Genomic DNA, 19125 nt, shown 5'->3' with positions numbered 1-19125 from the left:
AAATGATCATTATCATCCTAACAACTAGTGCTTATGTGCACCATCTCTATCCTAACCGCTCTTAAAATAGGAACTCTATTCTTATAGCAGTTCATACTACTCTCCCAGGTAGGTCCTATCGCTTCTCCCATTGTACACATTTAGAAGACAGAGGAACAAAATGGTTAACAGACTTGCACAAAGTCACATAGCTAGTTGGTGGCAGAGCTGGGATTTGAACCAAGGGGTTCTAGCTCTAGAGGTCCCGATTTTAATGATTTTGTTATGAATATTCAGACGAAATGAAATTCAAAGGCATTTTATCTTTTTTGATGACCTGAAGGCATGTGGGCCACAGTTTTCCTGTTGTTTGCCATTGTGGGTTTATTCTGTCGCTTACCATGTAGCTGCATACAGAAGTGATTTTTAAGGACCACTTGTGCATGCACGCACATTACTAGAGTGAAAGAGAGCAAGCATTTTGCAGTGTGTGCAATTTCAGCTTAATTAGAATGGGAAGACTATTAACAAGTTATTTTTAAATGCAGCAAAGATCAGGAGAGGTACTAGAGTGAAATTATGCTGCGTGAGGCTGATTGGCAGGCCATGTCATGTGGGAAAGTTCACAATCTTGTCCTTATCAGCACAGTTTGCAAAATGCCTGAAAACTGTGGCCCCAAACCCATAGTCTGGAGCGATAATTATTCAAGTGAAAAAAAAAAAAGTAATTGGAAAGGTGATAAGTGACGATTAGAAGGCCTATTTCAGGAAGAAAATGAACAGAATGAGCAGATGCCAATTGCGGCGACTTTTGCGGACAAGGACAAGGACGGACATAGTAGTTGAAATGAAAAGTTTCCTGTCTATCACCTCAGGAAGGGACTTCCCTCAGGACTGCACCATTAGCATGTCAGCGCAAAGAGAGCTTACCACAAAAACTGCCGCCCCTAAACACAACCTCCTGGGCACCCTGAGAGCGCCTGCATTCAAAAGCTGGTGAGTGGTGCAAGAGACCGCATCCTTGCTGAGGGCACTTGGGAGACTTACTGCCAACTGGGAATGCTCCTGACCTTGCAGCAGCCAGCACTGAAATAACCCCAGCAAAACGGAGCCTGCAAAGGGGGTCAGAAGACCTTGGCTCCTGTTTTGGCTGAAGCTTTTGGGCTGGAGCCCAGAGTCCATGTGCCTTTGAGGAATGACTTTCTCTCCCTGGGCTCCCTTATGGGCAACTCCCTCCCCTTCAGTGCAAACTGCATTTTCCTCTTCCATATTTGAAGCTAGCGAATCAGACTCTGGAGCATGCCAGAGGCTCCCCCATGGCCTTTTACACCAGCTTTATCTTGTGTCTAGTGTGGGCTTTGGAATCTCATTGCTTCCATTCAAATCCCAGCCTAAAGATGGTGAACCATGGGACTCTTAGTAATAGCTCACTCTCTGCCTCAACATCCTCATTGCAAACATGGAGGTAAGGCTACCTTGCAGGTTTGTGGTGAAGATTACAGCAGATAAAGAAGGCGAAAAAGAGAACAGTATTTGGTGCTTCTGAATACTCAGTCCATAGTAGTGCTTTATACAGAGTAATATTTGTGAACCCCCAGGCTTAAGGTGTTTATTTAATTTTTTTCATTGCATGTTAAAATAAAATCAGACCCACTAAAACCATGTATTTAAGGGTTGGCACAATCTGAAGTCATCTGAAGGACCTGTGTACATTTCACACGTTAGACGCTATCCACACAGATTCATTCATCTTCAATCGTTCTTAAGGCTTTAGACACCATTGATCATATGAGTGGAGAGCAAGTGGACAATAGAGATGAAGAAGCACCTTCCCTGCCTGCGCTGAGCAAACAGATCCATGGTGGGGAGATGAGAACAATGATCACACTGTCAATGGAGTAGAACATGCCATCACAGTTGACCTCTCATTCCACTGGGCAGGCCAGTTTCCTCAGGAAACAATTCAAGGTGGAGAAAAGAACCAAAGATTATTCCAAATTGTCCTAAATTCTAGGACAACTTGGCCGTGTACCCAGATTCTACTTCTGGGAAACCTTAGGCTTCTTTCTTGAGTTCTCTCAGCATGACTTCTTATATTAAAATTGGCATAATATCTACCTCAGGGAGGTAGTGGGATTAAATTTGATGACACAGCGAGTACTTAGTCAATGAGAGTTCTCCTCAGATTATAATACACAGGACAGAAACCTTTCTGTTCTACAGATCTGTAGCATGTGCCCAGATCTCTTCTAGGTTGTTAATGCTTTCTAGGGTCTACTTCAAAATCTACCTCTTTGCCAAAGCAGCCGTTGGCAAACTAAACCAACCTAATGTTGGCCTATATGGTTTGCAGGCTTTCCAAGTTCAAGACACAATTCCAAAAACCTTTGTATGTATTCCTATTGCAATGGTATCTTGTATAGGATGAGGCCTAGCTTACCATATTTAAACTGAGACACGGAGAGGTTAAGTAATTTATCCAGGTCACATAGCTGGTAAATGGAGGAGGAGGTTCCCACTAAAATTGCCGAGCTACTAGTTAAGATAGCACTGTAACTCACGCTCACAGTAGTATGGGACCACATTATCCAGTTCAATGATTCTCAGCTGAGAGTGATTTTGTCCCCTAGGGGACATCTGGCAATGTTTGGCCACATTTTTGGCTGTCACAGCTGTGGGGTGGGTGCCAGGAATGCTGCCTGCAATGCACAGGATGGGCCCACTCCCCAAAGAATTATACAATGCAGAACGCCAGTAGTGCTGAGATATAGAAAGGCATTATCACGTTAAATATTTAGAATCTTAACTATTTAGAACTCAGTTGGTAACTTAGAAGAAGCCATAGAATCTCTCAGATTCCAAAACAGGTAACACAAAATTTGGGCAGTAGTCGTAGTTTCCAGAAGCTCTATAAGCCATGACCTGGAACCGACTGCCTAAGGCACATTCATCTGATGATGCAGAGAACCCTGATTAAAATCCCCAAGTAGGATGCTGTGGCTAAGTAGGAAGGAAGAGGGAAGAAGCATGACACATGACAGAAGTGAAATAGATAGTCAACGGCTTGCAATGTGAGGGAAGAGGAAAATATAAGAAACAGAAGAGAGCTCTTAGCAGCAGGGTTGGCTGTGCCAAAACCTGGAAGAAGCAAGCAGTCATGTGGTTGGAGGCAGTTCCTGGAACAGGCAAGGTGGTGGCTGGGACACCTAGAGACTTCATGCCCAGGCCACCAGTGGCATCCGGTACATCTCATATTATGGAACTTTTGCGATTGCTTTTTTTAAAGAAAAGGACTCGAGACTGTCAGTTGAAGGAGACGATGACTACTGGAAATTTGGAGAGAATGTGTCTTGTGACTTTTCCTGCATAAACCACAGAATAACCAAGTCAGGTTAAATGGCTTACTTATGATGAATAGAATCAGGAGGCAGGAAGCTGACCTGAGTATTTTTGCTTTATTCCATCTAATAAACATTTTATTTATATAAAAGACAAACAATGCATAGAATGAAAATAGGTGCTTGAGACATTTGATATAAGAAGAGTATATAGCATTCACATTCCTATTTTAATACATGAGTACTGCTGAATTGTTCCATAAAAGAATAAAATTTTCCCTTTATGTATAGTAGTAAATCAAAAGAATCAGTATTTTTAGGAACTACAGAATGTTATTCCTTGGTCTTCTTCTTGACAAAGAAAAAAAATAATAAAACAAGCCACAGTATCATCTGACACTACATTCCAGTTTATGCTGATGACCACCCAGACGTGATAAAGCTCTTTTGGATCTTGGAAAATCCCATTAATGGACCAGCATTCTAGAAATTCACCACTAGAGGTCGATGAGCAACAGCTATTGGGACAGCATCGACAAATCCTAAGGTACTTGGAATTTCTGGGCGCTTCCATGGTACTGCAGGCAAACTGTCCCAAATTCTCTCAGCCCAACCCAGGAGCAGGGTGCCGATGAGGTTCACCTAATCCCAAATCGCAGCACATCTGCTAAAACCTCAATGAGATGAGATCTTCCAAAAATCCAAATGGAACTCATCTACTCCCTGCCAGCCCTCTCCAATATTCCTATTTGGCTGAAAATAGGTAGCTTCAAAAACATTTTTGAAAAAGAGATTATTTGCAGCATTTAACACTTGTTCGTGGATTAACAAGTTTCTATGGAGTATTAAAGCTCATTCTTTGTTCTTGCTCACGTGGACACAGGCATCTTTACTGCAAATGGGACTTTCGTGGTGTCCCACATTCAAGTCCTGGCTAGCAAATCCTGCAAAGGGCGGGAAGGCTGGCATGGTGGAGAGGCTGATTACCGTGGTAAAAGCTTCTAGGTAAGAGCTCCTCTCCCCTAATGCAGGGGCGAACGCTCTTAATACATAGACAAAATAGATTTGGCTTACCTGGGACCCCTTAGAGGGGGTCCCCTTCAGTCCAAGAAAAGACCAACTTCAAATCTTAACACCAGACCAAGAGGGAGGGAATCAAATTCATAGTATAGTGCCAGAGAGTGACTGATGGAAGGCACATTTCTTCTGAGGTGCCTTGGTTAGGGGCAGGTTTAACTCCCAGACTGGGATGGGGTGGGCAGTGGAAAACTCAAATATTTACGTTGAGAAGTTAAAGCAGCTTTATAAGTGTGTCCACACCTTTGTTTTGTGAATAATGTGGACTGGGAAAAAGTGGAAACCATCTGCTATCTATCCTCACTTGCGGGATCCAGATTTTTTTTTTTTTTTCCAAAACCTCCAAATATTTAAAAAGTGGCTCAATTTTGTTAAATCCCATGCTGGCCAAGCAAAACACATGTTCAGAGTGCCTGAGGAAACAGTTCTGATCATGGCAGTGCTGCACAGCTCAAATCCTACTGACTAGCCCAAGATATTCTTGAGCATTCAGGAGCCCAGAAAGATGGAACCCACTGGTGTTTGCATAGAAAGCTACAGGCTCAAGCCAAGCCTCACAAAAAATCAAACACAACGAACCCTGGACGGGGACATTTGTTCCCCTTAAAGGATAGGGACACTGGCCGAGAGTATAGTAGCATAGATATGGGGGCAGGGGGTGGGAATTAAAGATAAAGAAAGAATGATCTCTCCTTAGTAGAATATGTGTCAATTTTGTCAGTGGGGAAATTTGTCCTGCTTTTCACGCCTGTAGAGCCTGCAAAGGTAAAAAAAGGAGCTCAAAGAACTTTTAAGCTCTTAGAAATGGGACAAGGCATCTGAGCTGGTTGAGGAAGATGGCTCACAAACCAGATGTGGGCTTGAAGCTCAAGTGAAAAGTCCAGGAGACACAGTGGCACCTGGGGACCCCCAGGATCTGGTCCCCAAACAGTGCGACTATAATTGGCTCCATGGCCAGAAAAGCACCCCCCCCCCCGCAGGGAATTATTATCTTGCAAAAGCAAGTGCAGCGTGGCCACAGCAGGCTCTGAGACATGGAGCCCCCACCTCATGTAGTCAGGAAACCAGCGCACGTGTGATTGTCAAGTGCTAATGCTGTCACGGATCCCTTCCTTCTGCGCCTGGCTCCGGAGCTCTCCAAACAAACCAATATCCTGGGATATTTGATTTTATTTTCCTTGTCTCTTTCCAGAGTATGGCTGTATATATATAGATATAGACATATATAGATATATATAAAACAGAGCTATTCCATATTTATATACAGGCATTAATAAAGTGCAAATGTTATTGGCTAATGTAAAAATCATTCTCATTTCCTGAGGAAGTGCTAACACAGCTTATCCTATGACAATGTCAAAGGCATAGAATGCTTCATGTCACCCACTCCCTGCTGCCAGGGGTTCTGCTCAATGCCCACAGCTTACAGGGAGGGGAGTGACCCCCTGGGCTTCCAGGAAGCATTGGTTCAGGTTCAGGGGCAGCCTCCTGCTGCCTCTGTTCTTTGGTGACAGGGGCAGCCTGTTTAGACTTAGGCCATCCTGCCCCGGAAGAGCTATTTGGTAGTGTTCAGCGAGCCATCTTCGGGAATCTTCTCCTCAGAGCAGCTCCTCCCTGAGAGCCTGTCCAGGTGCTCCAGTTCACTGAAGCGCTCCGCCACGCACTGGGCCGTGAGCCGGGCCTCCGGGTCGTGGTCCCAGCACTCGGTCAGAGTCTCGCACACCATCTGGATGCCCTGCAGTGGGAGAGAAGGCACAGGCACCCTGAGCTGCTGGTCTGCGGGCTCCTCGGAGGGCGGGGTGGCCCACTGACCTTGCCTCTGCGGCACAGGCCCGGTGCCAAAGAGCCCGAGCATTCCCACGTCCTGACTGAGCGCCCACAAGATGGGGCCAGCCGCCTGTCTGTGGAACAAAGGGGGAGTGCACTGTCCCGGAAGCCTGCTGTGCCCATTTGCTCCCCTGCACCATTTGATCACAACAGGCTGTGAAATGGAGAGACCAAAAGGACTCCCCAGTCGGCCTCTTGGGTACAGTAGGCCTCAGGGGTACAGTAGCATCCTCAATACCAGAAAATTCCCATGAAGTGGCCCCTAATGCTCTGTCACCATTTCCTTTTTTGGGGGGGGGGCACTTTTTGGCTTTATTGTTTAGAGTGGTTTTAGGTTCATAGCAAAACTGAGTGGAAGGCCCAGAGGATTGCCACATACCTCCTCCCCCACCATCGACCTCTTGCTTCAGTGTGGTATATTTTTTCCAATCAATGCACCAATGCTGATACATCACTACCAACCAACCAAAGTCCACAGTTCATATCGGGGTACATGGTAGGGGCTCTGACAAACATACAGTGACGTGTATGCACCATTATAGTATCCCATGGAATAAGTTCCCTATCCCCCCAAATCATCTGTGCCCCACCACCCCTTCTTCTTTCCTCCCTGAGCCCCTGGAGACTGCAGATCTTAACGTCTCTGGGGTTTTGCCTTTCTAGAGTATCTTTATAGTTGGAATTATACATGCATTTCTATTTAAACAGCACTGAATACCCCAATCAGAGTGAAGTCTAGGCTTTAGCCTGGTTTCAACTTGTAAAGTCACCTGTTCCGTGGACAGCTTCCAACAGCTGCTGAGGATGGCTTCTTATACCCCACTGCCCCCCAGCAACATCTGGCTGCACTCTAGAAGCAGCTGTCTGGTAGGTCACCTGTGCCAGACTCCAGGTGACATCAGAGGGCTTAGTCCAAGCCCATAAAGGGCTCATTCAAAAGGCCCATCCAGGAAATGCTGCCCAGTATGGTGGCATGGGTCTACACTCACAGTCATTTTTATTTTGCACTGCAAATATTTTTATCATTTCAAGCCCTTTTTTGGCAATAAAGCGGGCAATAAATGGATGGGCAGAAACAGAGTGTGCTCCTGGCAGTTAGAGGCTTGCATGGTCATTGGTGATCCTTCACACAAGTGGTCCAGGTGGGATGGATATATCCCAGCACTTTCCAGTTCAACATCTACTACCAGTAACTTTCCCAACACACCTAGGCACCTCTCCCTCTTTCCCGACCTGTGAGCGAATTCATGATGTTGAATTAATTGTATAATTCACCTAATTGACGGTATTGATTGATGGCCTGTTAAGAGTGTAGTGGTATTGTTGGTACACAAGTAACATTTATTTCATTTTGGCACTGTAATTACAGGCAGTAAATTAAATTAAATATTAAGCATTAACTTGAAATCAATAGGGCAACAAATCTCATTAAGAGAAAAAAAATGTATTATGCAAATTCTTTCCAGAATTTTATCATCATGAATAATGGCTTCATTACAAGAACTGTACAGCGGAGGAGGCAACAGAGTCTTCAAGAAATAACACCAGTGCCTCCTGATTTCAGACGTAACACCAAACAGTCTTGTGTTTTCAGTCAAAGAGGCTTTGCCCGAAACCCTGGGGAAGTCCTGGGCTACCGTGGCCTGGTTCTCGCTGTCTCCGCAGACTTTATTAGGGTCTGTCTGCTGCAGTGGCTCCAGGCCAGGACTGGCACAGACCCGGCTTCCTGCTCCATCTGTCTTCCTGATTGTGCGTGATTTGTTGTTTCTGTTTCTTATCTCCATTTGCCTTGCCCCGAGGAAAACCTATGACTTAGCCCCAGCCCTCACTGGATAAGGGAATTCTTTCAAAGGAGGCAATAAAATGTTTTCCTCAGTAGAAAGATCAGTTCTGTCGGTGAGAGAGGACACTATTCCCTCACATTCTTCCTTCACACTCTCTTCTGGGTATATCCCACGGCCCCCTCGGCCTCGCAACCTGCCTCTTCTCTTTTCTCTGACCATTGCCCTCGTCAAAAGGCCCCCAGACAAAGAATCTGGATAGTTCTCCCTTACCCTGTAAGTCCAGAACTATTGCCCTTGCACAGATGGCCTTGCCTACCATCTCAAAAGGAAAGACTGCAGCCACGAAGATGTTCCCCACAGACACATTTCCTATTTGTTCACTTGCACTGTCCTATTTCTCTTGGCTTTCTTTTATTCCCCAACTGGCTTCCTCTTTGCAAACTGTATTCGTGGCCCACACATGGCCTTGAGCACGCGGCCATCACCCCCCAAAGCCAGCTGGCTGCCAAACTCTGCTTACTTCTCACTCTGCTAAGTACTTCCCTCCTAGAGCTGAAGATTCCCAGGAGAACATATTTGGAACCCAGAAGGCAACACAACACAAGAACTCTAGGTGAAGGCTGAGGGGTGAGGGGCAGAGGCTGTGAACAAAATATTTTAACCCAGAAACAAACGGACTAGCACAGTGGGACAAGTGCCCTTGAGAGCCTTCTCTGAATGTCTACCTGCTTGGAACTTAGAACAATAAGGTCCATGCCGCTTTATCGAAATGTTCTTAATAAACAAAATGTAACAGGGACGCCTGGGTGGCTCAGTGGTTGAGCGCCTGCCTTTGGCTCAGGGCGTGATCCCAGAGTCCTGGGATCGAGTCCCACATTGGGCTCCCTGCAGGGAATCTGCTTCTCCCTCTGCCTGTGTCTCTGCCTCTTCCTCTGTGTCTCTCCTGAATAAATAAATAAATAAAATCTTAAAAAACTAAACTAAACTAAAAGTAAGAGGATCTTAGAACACAAAGAGACCTGCCCTTAGGCTGAAGCCCAATAGCCTAAAATTCTCTCCCATCTTAGGGGCTACTTCAGGTAAATCTTCTCCCCTCTGAGCAGCCACTCCTTACCTGGTGGTTGAGCCAGGAGCTGGGAATTTCTGGTCGTCCTCGGTCTCTCAGCACATTGTCCTTCATGCTCTCAACGCAGGGATGCTCTCGCACCTTGGAACCAAACGGGGGCTCATAATCTTTCACTTCTGTCAAAGAGAGCAGGTGAACACAAGGCCTTTGAGAGTGGATATGAACAATTTGAGAGGACTGGCTGAGGAGCTTGAAGCACTGAGCATCAGGATATATCTGTGATTACTCTGAGAGCAATTTTTAAGAACAGTGGATTAAAATAAAAGGAGTGGTTGTGGAATGAGCTTGAGAAATATGCAACAGATAATTGTTGAGGGTTTGCTATGTTCTAGGTACTGTGCTAACAGTTGGGGACAGTGAAAACAAGACCAACAAGGTCACTGAGCTTACATTTTATTTATTTTTAAAATTAATTAATTAGTTAATTATTTTGGAGAGAGAGAGAGAGCGCATATCAGTGCATGAGCAGGGGGAGGAGCAGAGGGAGAGGGACAAGCTGACTCTGCACTGAGCTCAGAGCCCACTTGGGGCTCCATCTCACAACCCTGAGATCACCCTCTGAGCTGAAATCAAGATTCAGATGCTCAACCACCTGAGCCATGCAGGTGCCCTCTGAGCTTACATTTTAATGCAAGCATTCTCAATGGGGTGATGGTTCTCGGGAGATAGTTCTTAAGGTCCCCACTACACAAGCATGTTTAATATGTGGTGGAAAACCTCATGGGATATCCAGCCTCGAAAGGAATGAAATTCTGACATGGTTCAACATGGATGAACCTTAAGAATATTAAGTGAAATAAGGTAGTCACAAGAGGCAAATATTGCATGATACCATTTATGAGGTACCTAAAATAGTCTAATTCATAGAGACAGAAAGAACAGTGGCTGCCAGGGACTGGGGGGAGAAGAGAGGGAGAGTTATTGTTTAATGAGTGCAATAGAGTTTCAGTTGCGGGGGATGAGAAGGTTCTGGAAATAGGTAATGGTGATGGTTAGGCAACACTGTGAATGTACTTAATGCTAGTGAATTCAATACTTAAAAATGGTTGAAAGGGTGAATTTTAGACTATGTATATTTTTCCATGAAGGAAAAACATTGATGTTGAGTGTCAATGAAGATAAAAAATGTTGGGGCACCTGGCTAGCTCAGTAAGTAAAGCATGTGACTCTTGATCTCAGGGTTGTGAGTTCAAGCCCCACATTGGGTGTGGAGGCTACTTAAAAAACAAACAAACAAACAAAAATCACACAGAAAACAATGTCTATAAAGGCTCCTTACCATAGCACTGATGACACAAATGTTGAGCAATGCTGTTTACTAGGATGACGGAAAGAGATTAATAACACACCAACAAACAAAATTTAGAAAGGTAATTCTCCTTTAGTGATACAAAGGAGATAAGAGAGGGTGAAATACCTCTTCCCTAGGGGTTCAGATTTCAACTAAGGTCAATCTCTTTACAGAAACTTCCTTGAATATCCCCCAAGGCATTCCTGGCTAGGTGTCCTGGGCAGAGCTCTATTTTAGCCTGTATCATATTTTGATATAATCACATGTTTATTTGTCATCTAACAAGACTGCAAGCATTTGAGGGCAGGTTCCAACTCCCTTTTGTCATTCTTGTATTCCTAGCACCCCTGACAGGGCCACAAATATACAAGAGGCTCTCATCACATTCTTTGTTGAAGAATGAATGAATGAATGAATGAATGAATGAATGAATCTTAGGTCCTGTCCAAAGTGGCAATGCTTAAACTCTAGGTGAATACTAAAACAACACACTAATTTAAGTGGGTGGATCAACATACATGTCGTTGCATGTATGCACTGGGAAGGGAGGATGGGCTGTATCTAACATTCTTCTCCACAGAAAGTAAGACCTTTGACCTTTAACAAAATAATCTTGTTTAATGAGTAAAACTTTCAATAATTAGCCCTTCCAGGCCTAGAGTTGAAGGAGCTTTCAAGGTACATTTTGAAAAAAGCTGGCCTATTCCTGTTTAATTGTTTTCTTCCCTTTCCCAGAACCATCTTCTGTGATATCCCCACCTCCACCCCCCAAATAGAAGAGCAGCCAAGATACCATCTGTTTTTTTGGAGATTTGTGATTAAGGCCTCCCAGCACATTGAGACAAGCACAAAATAGCCTTCTGTGTATCCATTTTGCCCTCAGGTGCCATACCACTTAATCTTTACTGTTCTAGAGGTGAGATCTGGATTCTGATCCGCGTTATATTCCTATTTCTTTCTTCTATTCCCTGATCTTTTATAGACTGTGAATTCCTAAGGTCCAAGGCAGAAGCTGAGTCTAGAGTCTTCCAATTCTCTGCCTAGTGCTTAAGATCATGCCACACACACTGGAGGCATTCAGTAGATAGGAGTTGGGTTGAATTCAGACAAAAGCAGAGGACTGGTAACCAGAGCTGGTTCTCAGTAGTTTCCTCTAACCTATCTCTTCTCTTCTATAAAAGGAAGGGGCTGGATTGGATGACCTCCATGTTCCCCTCCAGACTTCTCTCGTACTCCAATGTAATCGAACAATATGATGCTCTCTGGGTACCATGCCTTGAGGTATGTATCTTCAAATACAATATAATGTGATAGGATTTATATGTGATATAAAACGTTCCTTAGTTAATCTACTAGTCCACCCCATTTCCATTTCCAACTGTTTTGGCTGCCATAACTGGTGTCACTGGCTCCCTTCCTGGATCCTTTTACTAAGCCAGGAGCACCAGACCCAGCTGCCACAGGTGTTGAGTCCTGAGGGCTCATACCTTTGCCCTTCCCTGGAGGATTGTCCTTGGCTGATGAGAGAGCTGCCTGGCCTGGAGGTTTCCAGAAAGCCTCACCCCCAAGAGGCAAGCCTGCAGCCAATGATAAATTAAAATGGCAGTTTTAATTGTCTAACCCTCTTGCCTCTGCAGGGAGATCACTGTGGTGCAATTCACTCTCTACAGCTTCCCATGAGATCAGGCTGAGGCTAGACCTCTCTTGAAACTACAGGTTTGCTGAGGTCTTCCCCATCCTGCTTCTCTTAGTCCCTTACCCTGAAACCCATCCTCAATAAACCATTGCACAAAAATCTGTGTGTCAGACTACTTCTAGTAAAGCTGGCCTAAGATAGCTGCCAATGAAGTGCTTTCTCTTTAGGTCAACCTCTAAGTTAAACTGCCCCATCTGACCCTGGTTGCAAAGCCACCCCGAGGAAGCCTTGAGAGGACATCTTCTTTAAAAAAAATGAATGTACTAATCCATCAATAATTCTCACAGCATGGGTCTCAAAAAGGGACAGGGAATGGCCAAGGTCAGCGAAGGAAAATGGTGGGATCAGCATCAATCCCAAGTGTCGACCTCATGGCTGAGATTCCTACACGACAAAGAAAAAGTCTCCATAGTTGAGGTCATAACCCAGCCAGTTTATTTCATTTCTAGTCCTAATCTTCAAAGTCGCATAAACCACAGTGTCTAATTTTGTACGTTCCGTGGGGGCCAAAGCAGGTTTTCATGGGGAATGGAGGAGAGGTCAGAGAGGATGGCATAGGACATTGGACTTGTTTTCTGCTTAAAGAAAAGGTAATGAACGCTCCTTTGGAAAAGAAGACAAAGGCAATGGTCCTTTCCCAGAGCAAGGAGAATTGTAACTGGATTATTTCCTATGCTTCCTAAATCCTTGGAAAGATGTGAGATTCTCTAGTATCCCTGAGTGATATGAGGCCTGGTACCAGTCTGTGACTTGTGGGAGATTTTACAGGGAAAGGAGATCAAGCATAGCCTGAAAGCTGAACTGGGAGAGTGTGAATCTATGAATCTCCTTCAAAGTCTAAATTAGACAAGTCTGGGTAACCATCATGTGACCCAAACAGGCACACCCTAATCCCTTAACACTGAAGTAGTCTTTCAGGTGATGGAGATTTAAAGTGCCTGAACGCTTAAAAAAATAAAAATAAAAGAAGGATGCCTGGGTGGCTTAGCTGGTTAAGAGTCTGACTCCTGATTTTGGCTAAGGTCATGATATCAGGGTCGTGAGAGTGAGCCCTGCACCAGACCCTGTGCTGAGGGTGGTGGTTGCTAAAGGTCTTCTCTCTTCCTCTCTCTCTCTGCCCCTGCCTTGCCTGTGCTTTCTAAAAATAAATAAATAAATAAAATAAAAAATAAAAATAAATGAAAATAAAAAATAAAGTATGCACGTTTTAAGCTGGCCTTTACTTCACCTCCTGGCGGATGTCATATTTATATAAGACGATATTTTCCAAAATAGCTAAGTGGGCTTTTTGTCTTATTGCGGATTTTCGCGATTCCTCTTTCTTTGCTCTTTGCCTCGGTTTAAACATGCTACTCCCACCCATTTTTTTAGTCATACCCTAGAATGTATGTAAAGATGACCTAGGCTTGGAAACACTTCTCCAGCCACCAGCTTTAATATCTGATTGTGGCCGTCATGAAAACCACTGTCAGGCAGCCTTCCTTTATTTGGGGTATTTCTTTTTTTTTTTTTTTTCCTCTTGTGACTGTTACGGCAAGGCCATTCTCAGGCCTCTGTCAGGATGCAGAAGATAACCGCTGCCAGACACTATGCTGGAGGCCTTTTCTTCCCAGAGGCCTTGTGCTAACTGCTCCTCAGGTCTGCCCAGGGGCCCCTGGGATGTGAAGCACATCTGCTCTGCCTCAACAGAAGGAGGAGGCCACAGACACCAGGGTCGAGGCCTTAACTCCAGGGCAGGTGGTTGAGGGCAGGAGGCCTCTGTCAGCCAGGTGGGTACCGATGGTCCTCCCTGGGACAGACTGTCAAGTACTGACACCTGGATGGTCCTGGGAAATGGAGCAGCGGGCGTGACTGGCCAAACCAGAGGCTAGTGTTAGCTCCAACTGTCTCTCGTGGTTTCCGGCATCTGGAGGCCGAGACACTTCATCCACTCTGGAAAAACTGCTGGGTTCGAATCACATATCTTTTATCCCGATCTGTTTATCTTTTATCCTTATCTATTTATTTTTCATGCTGGTGCTTAAATTATTTTTATTTTAGAAAAATGCATGTGATGAAAACTCCAAATTAGTAAACAAATGGATATAGGCAAAAGCAAATCTTTCTCTCACTCCTCATCACTAATTGCACCAAAGTGGCTTAGATTGAATGCTGGGTGAGAGGTGATTTAAATTTTCCCTTTATTGTTTACAAGGAGCACTTCTAAATCATATATATATTTTTATAAAAGATGAGGTGCTTTGCCATTCCCCCTCCCCCATCACTGGGGACTGAGGCTTGAGTAAAACACCATAGAAACAAATCACAAGAGAAATGAACACTACTTGGGTGTTGTGGGCAACAACAAATCGCTATTAAAGTCACCGAATACCCTCTCTGTCCTCATCATAGCACAAATAAGGGACAACCCATCTGAGGACCAGCACCGTCCACAGACCACACTTGGAGTAGCACTGCTGCAAATGTTTGGCAAGGCACAGAAGTTGCATCTTGACAGAGGAAGTGAATACGAGTTATTAAACATACTTTAAGCATTTCAGATGAGTCAGACAGAGAATGTTGAAGAAGAGTCTTCAAAGACATGATCCAACACTTCATTTCACAGTTGAGAAAAGAGAGGCCAGAGAGTGCGCTGGATTCCAGGAAAAACACTCAGAATTGCATACTATATTACCGTTACTCTGAAAATGGCTTTGCCTTTTTAGGAAGCCTGCATGCTTTGTTCTCTCTACCAAGCATCTCAGGGAGCTCTTTCTCCCCCCAACCAGAACAAGCCCAGCTGGGGCAGCCCCAGGTGGGAACATGCCTGTCACAAATGTGACGAATGTGTTCCTCCCTGCCTTGGCTGGCCCCTCCGCACCGCATGACTCTGAGAAAGGGAACCTTATGGAGCCTCTCAAATGGGGATAGTTTGTAATTTCTAAACAAGTTATGCAAAAAGTCACTGATTACGAAGAGCAGCCCTCTCCTTAACTACCATTATTTACTGACATTCAACCCAAACATTCGTCCATTTGGGGTTTAGGGAAACAAGTGAGACTGGTGGTGGTGGATGTGGGGAAAATGAGCCTGTCACCACTGAAGCTGCGAGCACTAGATCAGGGAAGGGTTGGGAGTGGAGTTAATGCATGCTTTTCTAGTTTTCTAGAGTTCCTCTTTGAGCATTTGATCCAACAAGGCCCAGGCTCAGGTCTCCCTTCTTTGTAGAACTGCAGAGCAAGCAAGTTAAGGGATGAGAGGGCTCCCTGCACCATTACTCAGTATCCTCCTGGAAGACAGCTGGCTGCACAACTTTCCAGGCCCACTGGCCCAACTCCATGTGGAACAGGCTGGGCAGCTTGGGTTCCCCCTCCAAACAGCCTCAGGAGCAACCCTTGACTCAATACGGATGGGGGCTGGAAGGCAGACATCCAGCTTCCTTGCAAGTTAAGTGGTGTGTGTTGGATTCTGCATCCAGGGCTCCCGGCAGGACTGGGCTCCAGCTGTCCACAGTGGTGCCCTGCTCAATAACGCGCCACTTCTTGGCTACCTTCTCCTTCCTAACTCACTTCCCCAATCCCTAACTGGCAATTCCTGAGATCGTTTCTCAAATAAAGCACTTAGGCTCAATTCTTGGTCCAGGCTCTGAGGCACCCAACCCAAGTGCCCATACAACAGAATCACTCAGTCCAACCAAGTCTCTTTTCCACCATTGGGCTGTCTCCATTGCCAGACACAGCAAGGCCCAACACCTCACTATCTCCCTGACGGCCTCAAATTATACCTTTTCTAAGAAACTTCTTTATTGGGAACAACTTGCTCTTCTTTCCAGCTCCCCTTCCCCAGCCTTTCCCCCAAGGCTTTTCACTAATGGAAGCCACCCTGTGCTCCCAGATCCTTGCAGCTTCTTTTAATTTCTCTCCGAAGACTCTGAAGAGAAACCACGCCTGCCTCTCCCTGCCACTCCTGCCCCCCACCCCAGTTCTGTGCACGTAGAGGGCAAGTCTCTGGGACACAGTGCTGTTCCTCTGGAAGTCAGCATCTGGAACACAGCTGTTGTTTTGATGCAGTTCCAACTTAACAGAGCAGCAACGCTGTTGACAGTTTTCCCCAAAGCAGCACCCCTGAGTTTTATATCTGCTTTCAGATTATTCTCCCCTGAAACCCAGGAAAACGAAGCGCTTCTATCCTGTCTCCCTTCAGCCCTTCTCCCTTATTGCTCCTTGTTGTTGTTGTTTTCTCTGTCTTTCCTTCCTTCTGATGCATGTGCACTTTCTGTCTGTTCTACAAGGCTGTGGCAAGCTGACAGCCTGCTCAGGAGCTATGTTTCTCCTCTTGTTAAACGCTTGCTCGGCTGGCTGCTGTGTGTCAGCTTCTATTCAAAGGACTAAATGGCCAGGGATTTGGAAGTCGGTTTGCTTGTGGGCCTGTTTTGGCTGGGGTTTTGGCTGGGGATGATGTGAATGTTGTGCCTGCTGTGCTCGCCAACAGGGGCCCTGAAAGGGTCCCCGCCTCCATCCGCCTCCCACACACCACAAACACTTGCATGAACACCAAACAAACCGAAAGCCGGACAGAGATTTCTTTGTAAAACAGAGCCAGTCTCTGCGTCTGTCTTTGCTGAATGACGATTTCATGACTTTCCTTCCTCTTTATAAGACAGTAATAGACCAATCACCTTCTTCTTCGAACAGCTGAGACCTGTTTTCTTGACTTTTGTATTCTTTCAGATGATCCAACTGTCTGAAATAATGCCCTCTGTCACATTCTGTCCCTAACTCTTTATTTTTCTTTCTAAAATCGTCATATCTGCCTCCTTCCACCCCTAGTGTTGTATCACGTATCTATTTGTTCACTGTTTGTCTTTCTAGAATATTAGCTCTTCAAATAATCCTTGTCCCTTGAGGACAGAGACTGTTTTTTTAATTTTTCACTGCTGTGTCCTTAGCATTTTGAACATGGCTGCATGTAACTCGTACTCAATAAATATCTGAGGGAAGGAAGGAATGAATAAATAGATCTTCAGAGAAAAAAGGGACAAGAAAATTATCTCCAACTTTAAGGCATGAGCCTATAACATGCTCAGAAATGAACAGCTTTGTGATTCTGTTAACAGAGATGCACCCAGAGGAGACAGGCACATCAACCCTTGGAGACTTTCACGAGTAAGACCATCACTGAACATTTCCTCAAGCATGTGACTGTCTTGCCAGCTACTTCCAGGAAGGCATCTAATTAAAAGCCAGGATGCACAAAGTAGCACCGGGTGCTTGGTCCATAATGATAATAATAGTGATGGCAGCTGTCCTTGAAGATGTCCTTCTCTGGTCAGGCCAGCGGTGTCCTAGGAAGTTTGGGGCCAGCAGGCTAGAGTCAGACAGCAAGGCTCTGATTCCTGGCTGCACAGCTTGCCCACCTCCTGACACTTCACTTTTTCCATCTGTGAAATGCAGCCGATCACAGCACAGTGGTCCTTGGTAGACAGGATGAGCTGACCCTTGAAGCAACTGCCACTACTCCTCCTTCATGGCTTTGTTCATGATCAAACCTGCTTCCACTAGGAAACCTTTCCCTTTTGACCACCAATTTCGATTATTACAGACCATTTCTTGAGCTCTCTGGTGCAAATGGAGCTGTACTAGTTGGTTTCCAAAGAGGATTATTATCATCTGTTTGCATTTTCTCATCTGGTAAGAGACTTCTCCAGCGTAGCGTCCTCTCTTTCTTTGTTCCCCCCTCAGCCGCTCTGCACAGAGGAGAGGCTGATGAAGAAGTAACTCAAGAGGGGGATGCCTGGGTGGCTCAGCGGTTGAGCACCTGCCTTTGGCTCAGAGCATGATCCTGGACCCCTGGGATCGAGTCCCACATCAGGCTCCCTGCATGAAGCCTGCTTCTCCCTCTGCCTATGTCTCTGTCTCTGTCTCTCTGTGTCTCTCATGAGTAAATAAATAAAATCTCAAAAAAAAAAAAAAGTAACTCAAGATGACACTCCTGAGTCTTTCTTCCTTCCAGAGCTGACCTAACCCTCCCTGCCTGATCCTACTGTCTACTCCCTTCGGTTGACATGGGCTTTCAGCCTCCCATGCCCTTGCCTTACCTTCCTGCAGCGCTGGTCACAACTGAACCACACTTGCCTGTTTAAAAGTCTATTTCAGTTCCAGCTAATGGCATGAGACAAAGCCTAGTGTTGAGACCTAAAAGACATTCACATTCATAGAAGACGTGCAGTGGGGAACAACAGTACTTGGGGAGACGAGCCTAAAAGGTGAGCAAGGGTGAGGTTCAGAGTCCAGGGAAGAGTCTGGGCTCAACCCCAAGAACAGAATCAAGTCACTTAAAGGCAGAAAAGCTGGGGTACCTGGGTGGCTCAGTAGTTGAGCATTGGCCTTTGGCTCAGATTGTGATCCCGGGGTCCTGGGATCGAGGACCGCATCAGGCTCCCTGAAGGAGCCTGCTTCTCCCTCTGCCTATGTCTCTGCCTCTATGTTTCTTATGAATAAATAAATAAAGTATTTTTTAAAAAGGTGGGAAAGCTGGAGTGTCTTATTCCTTGCACGACTGTCCCCTGATGGTTAGTATCCTACCACAGTTCAGCTAGATGCTTTGCTGCCCAGAATAAAACCAGATGGAATATTAGTTGACCTGTGGGGCAAAATAAAATCTCGATCTACAATCGAGATCATACTAAGTTAAGCTTCCTATTCCGCATTTCCTTTTTTTTGAAACGAGACTGTCCACGAAAAACAGTAATTACATACATTGTATTTCAGGTTACAGAAAAGGTTCAAGCTTAAAAGGAAAGCTTTTTTATATCCTGTCCTCTTCTCACACCTTCAAAATTAAAGCCTAACATATCAACTGGAAGGAATTATTAGACATTTTATTTCTAAGAAATGTGTCCACATGTGTAAATTTTTAAAAAGTAAAGAAGAAAAAATAAAAGTCTATCAGTAGGCTACAAACTTCCTGAGGGCAAGACCTGTCCTTCTACCACGTATCTAAAACAGCTGGGAGGGAAGGCATTGACC

At 45.1% G+C, this 19125-nt stretch overlaps 1 protein-coding gene and 1 long non-coding RNA gene across 4 annotated transcripts in view; one reads left to right on the top strand and one right to left on the bottom strand.

Annotated features, from left to right (window-relative positions):
- Window positions 1–18069, top strand: part of LOC140614153 (uncharacterized) — a 35284-nt gene extending 17215 nt beyond the window's left edge. Inside the window, exons 2-3 of one of the 2 annotated variants that reach the window (XR_012015048.1) lie at window positions 11604–11703; window positions 14510–18069. This is a non-coding gene — a long non-coding RNA (uncharacterized lncRNA). Of the gene's footprint in view, window positions 1–11603; window positions 11704–12059; window positions 13313–14509 lie in introns of those variants that run through there. The other variant, XR_012015049.1, reaches the window with a different exon arrangement.
- The window catches only part of TGFBR2 (transforming growth factor beta receptor 2), a 90214-nt gene continuing 74504 nt past the window's right edge, over window positions 3416–19125 (bottom strand). For both annotated transcript variants that reach the window (XM_072793096.1, XM_072793097.1), the window contains exons 6-7: window positions 9120–9247; window positions 3416–6129 (exon numbers count right to left, since the gene is read on the bottom strand). In XM_072793096.1, coding sequence (XP_072649197.1) covers window positions 5950–6129; window positions 9120–9247 — 308 coding nt within the window. In that variant the 3' untranslated portion in view covers window positions 3416–5949. The remainder of the gene's footprint in view (window positions 6130–9119; window positions 9248–19125) is intronic.

This window comes from Canis lupus, chromosome 22 (genome assembly GCF_048164855.1).
Source record: "Canis lupus baileyi chromosome 22, mCanLup2.hap1, whole genome shotgun sequence".
Lineage (NCBI taxonomy): Eukaryota > Metazoa > Chordata > Mammalia > Carnivora > Canidae > Canis > Canis lupus.
This window is presented reverse-complemented; position numbering and strand designations above follow the sequence as displayed.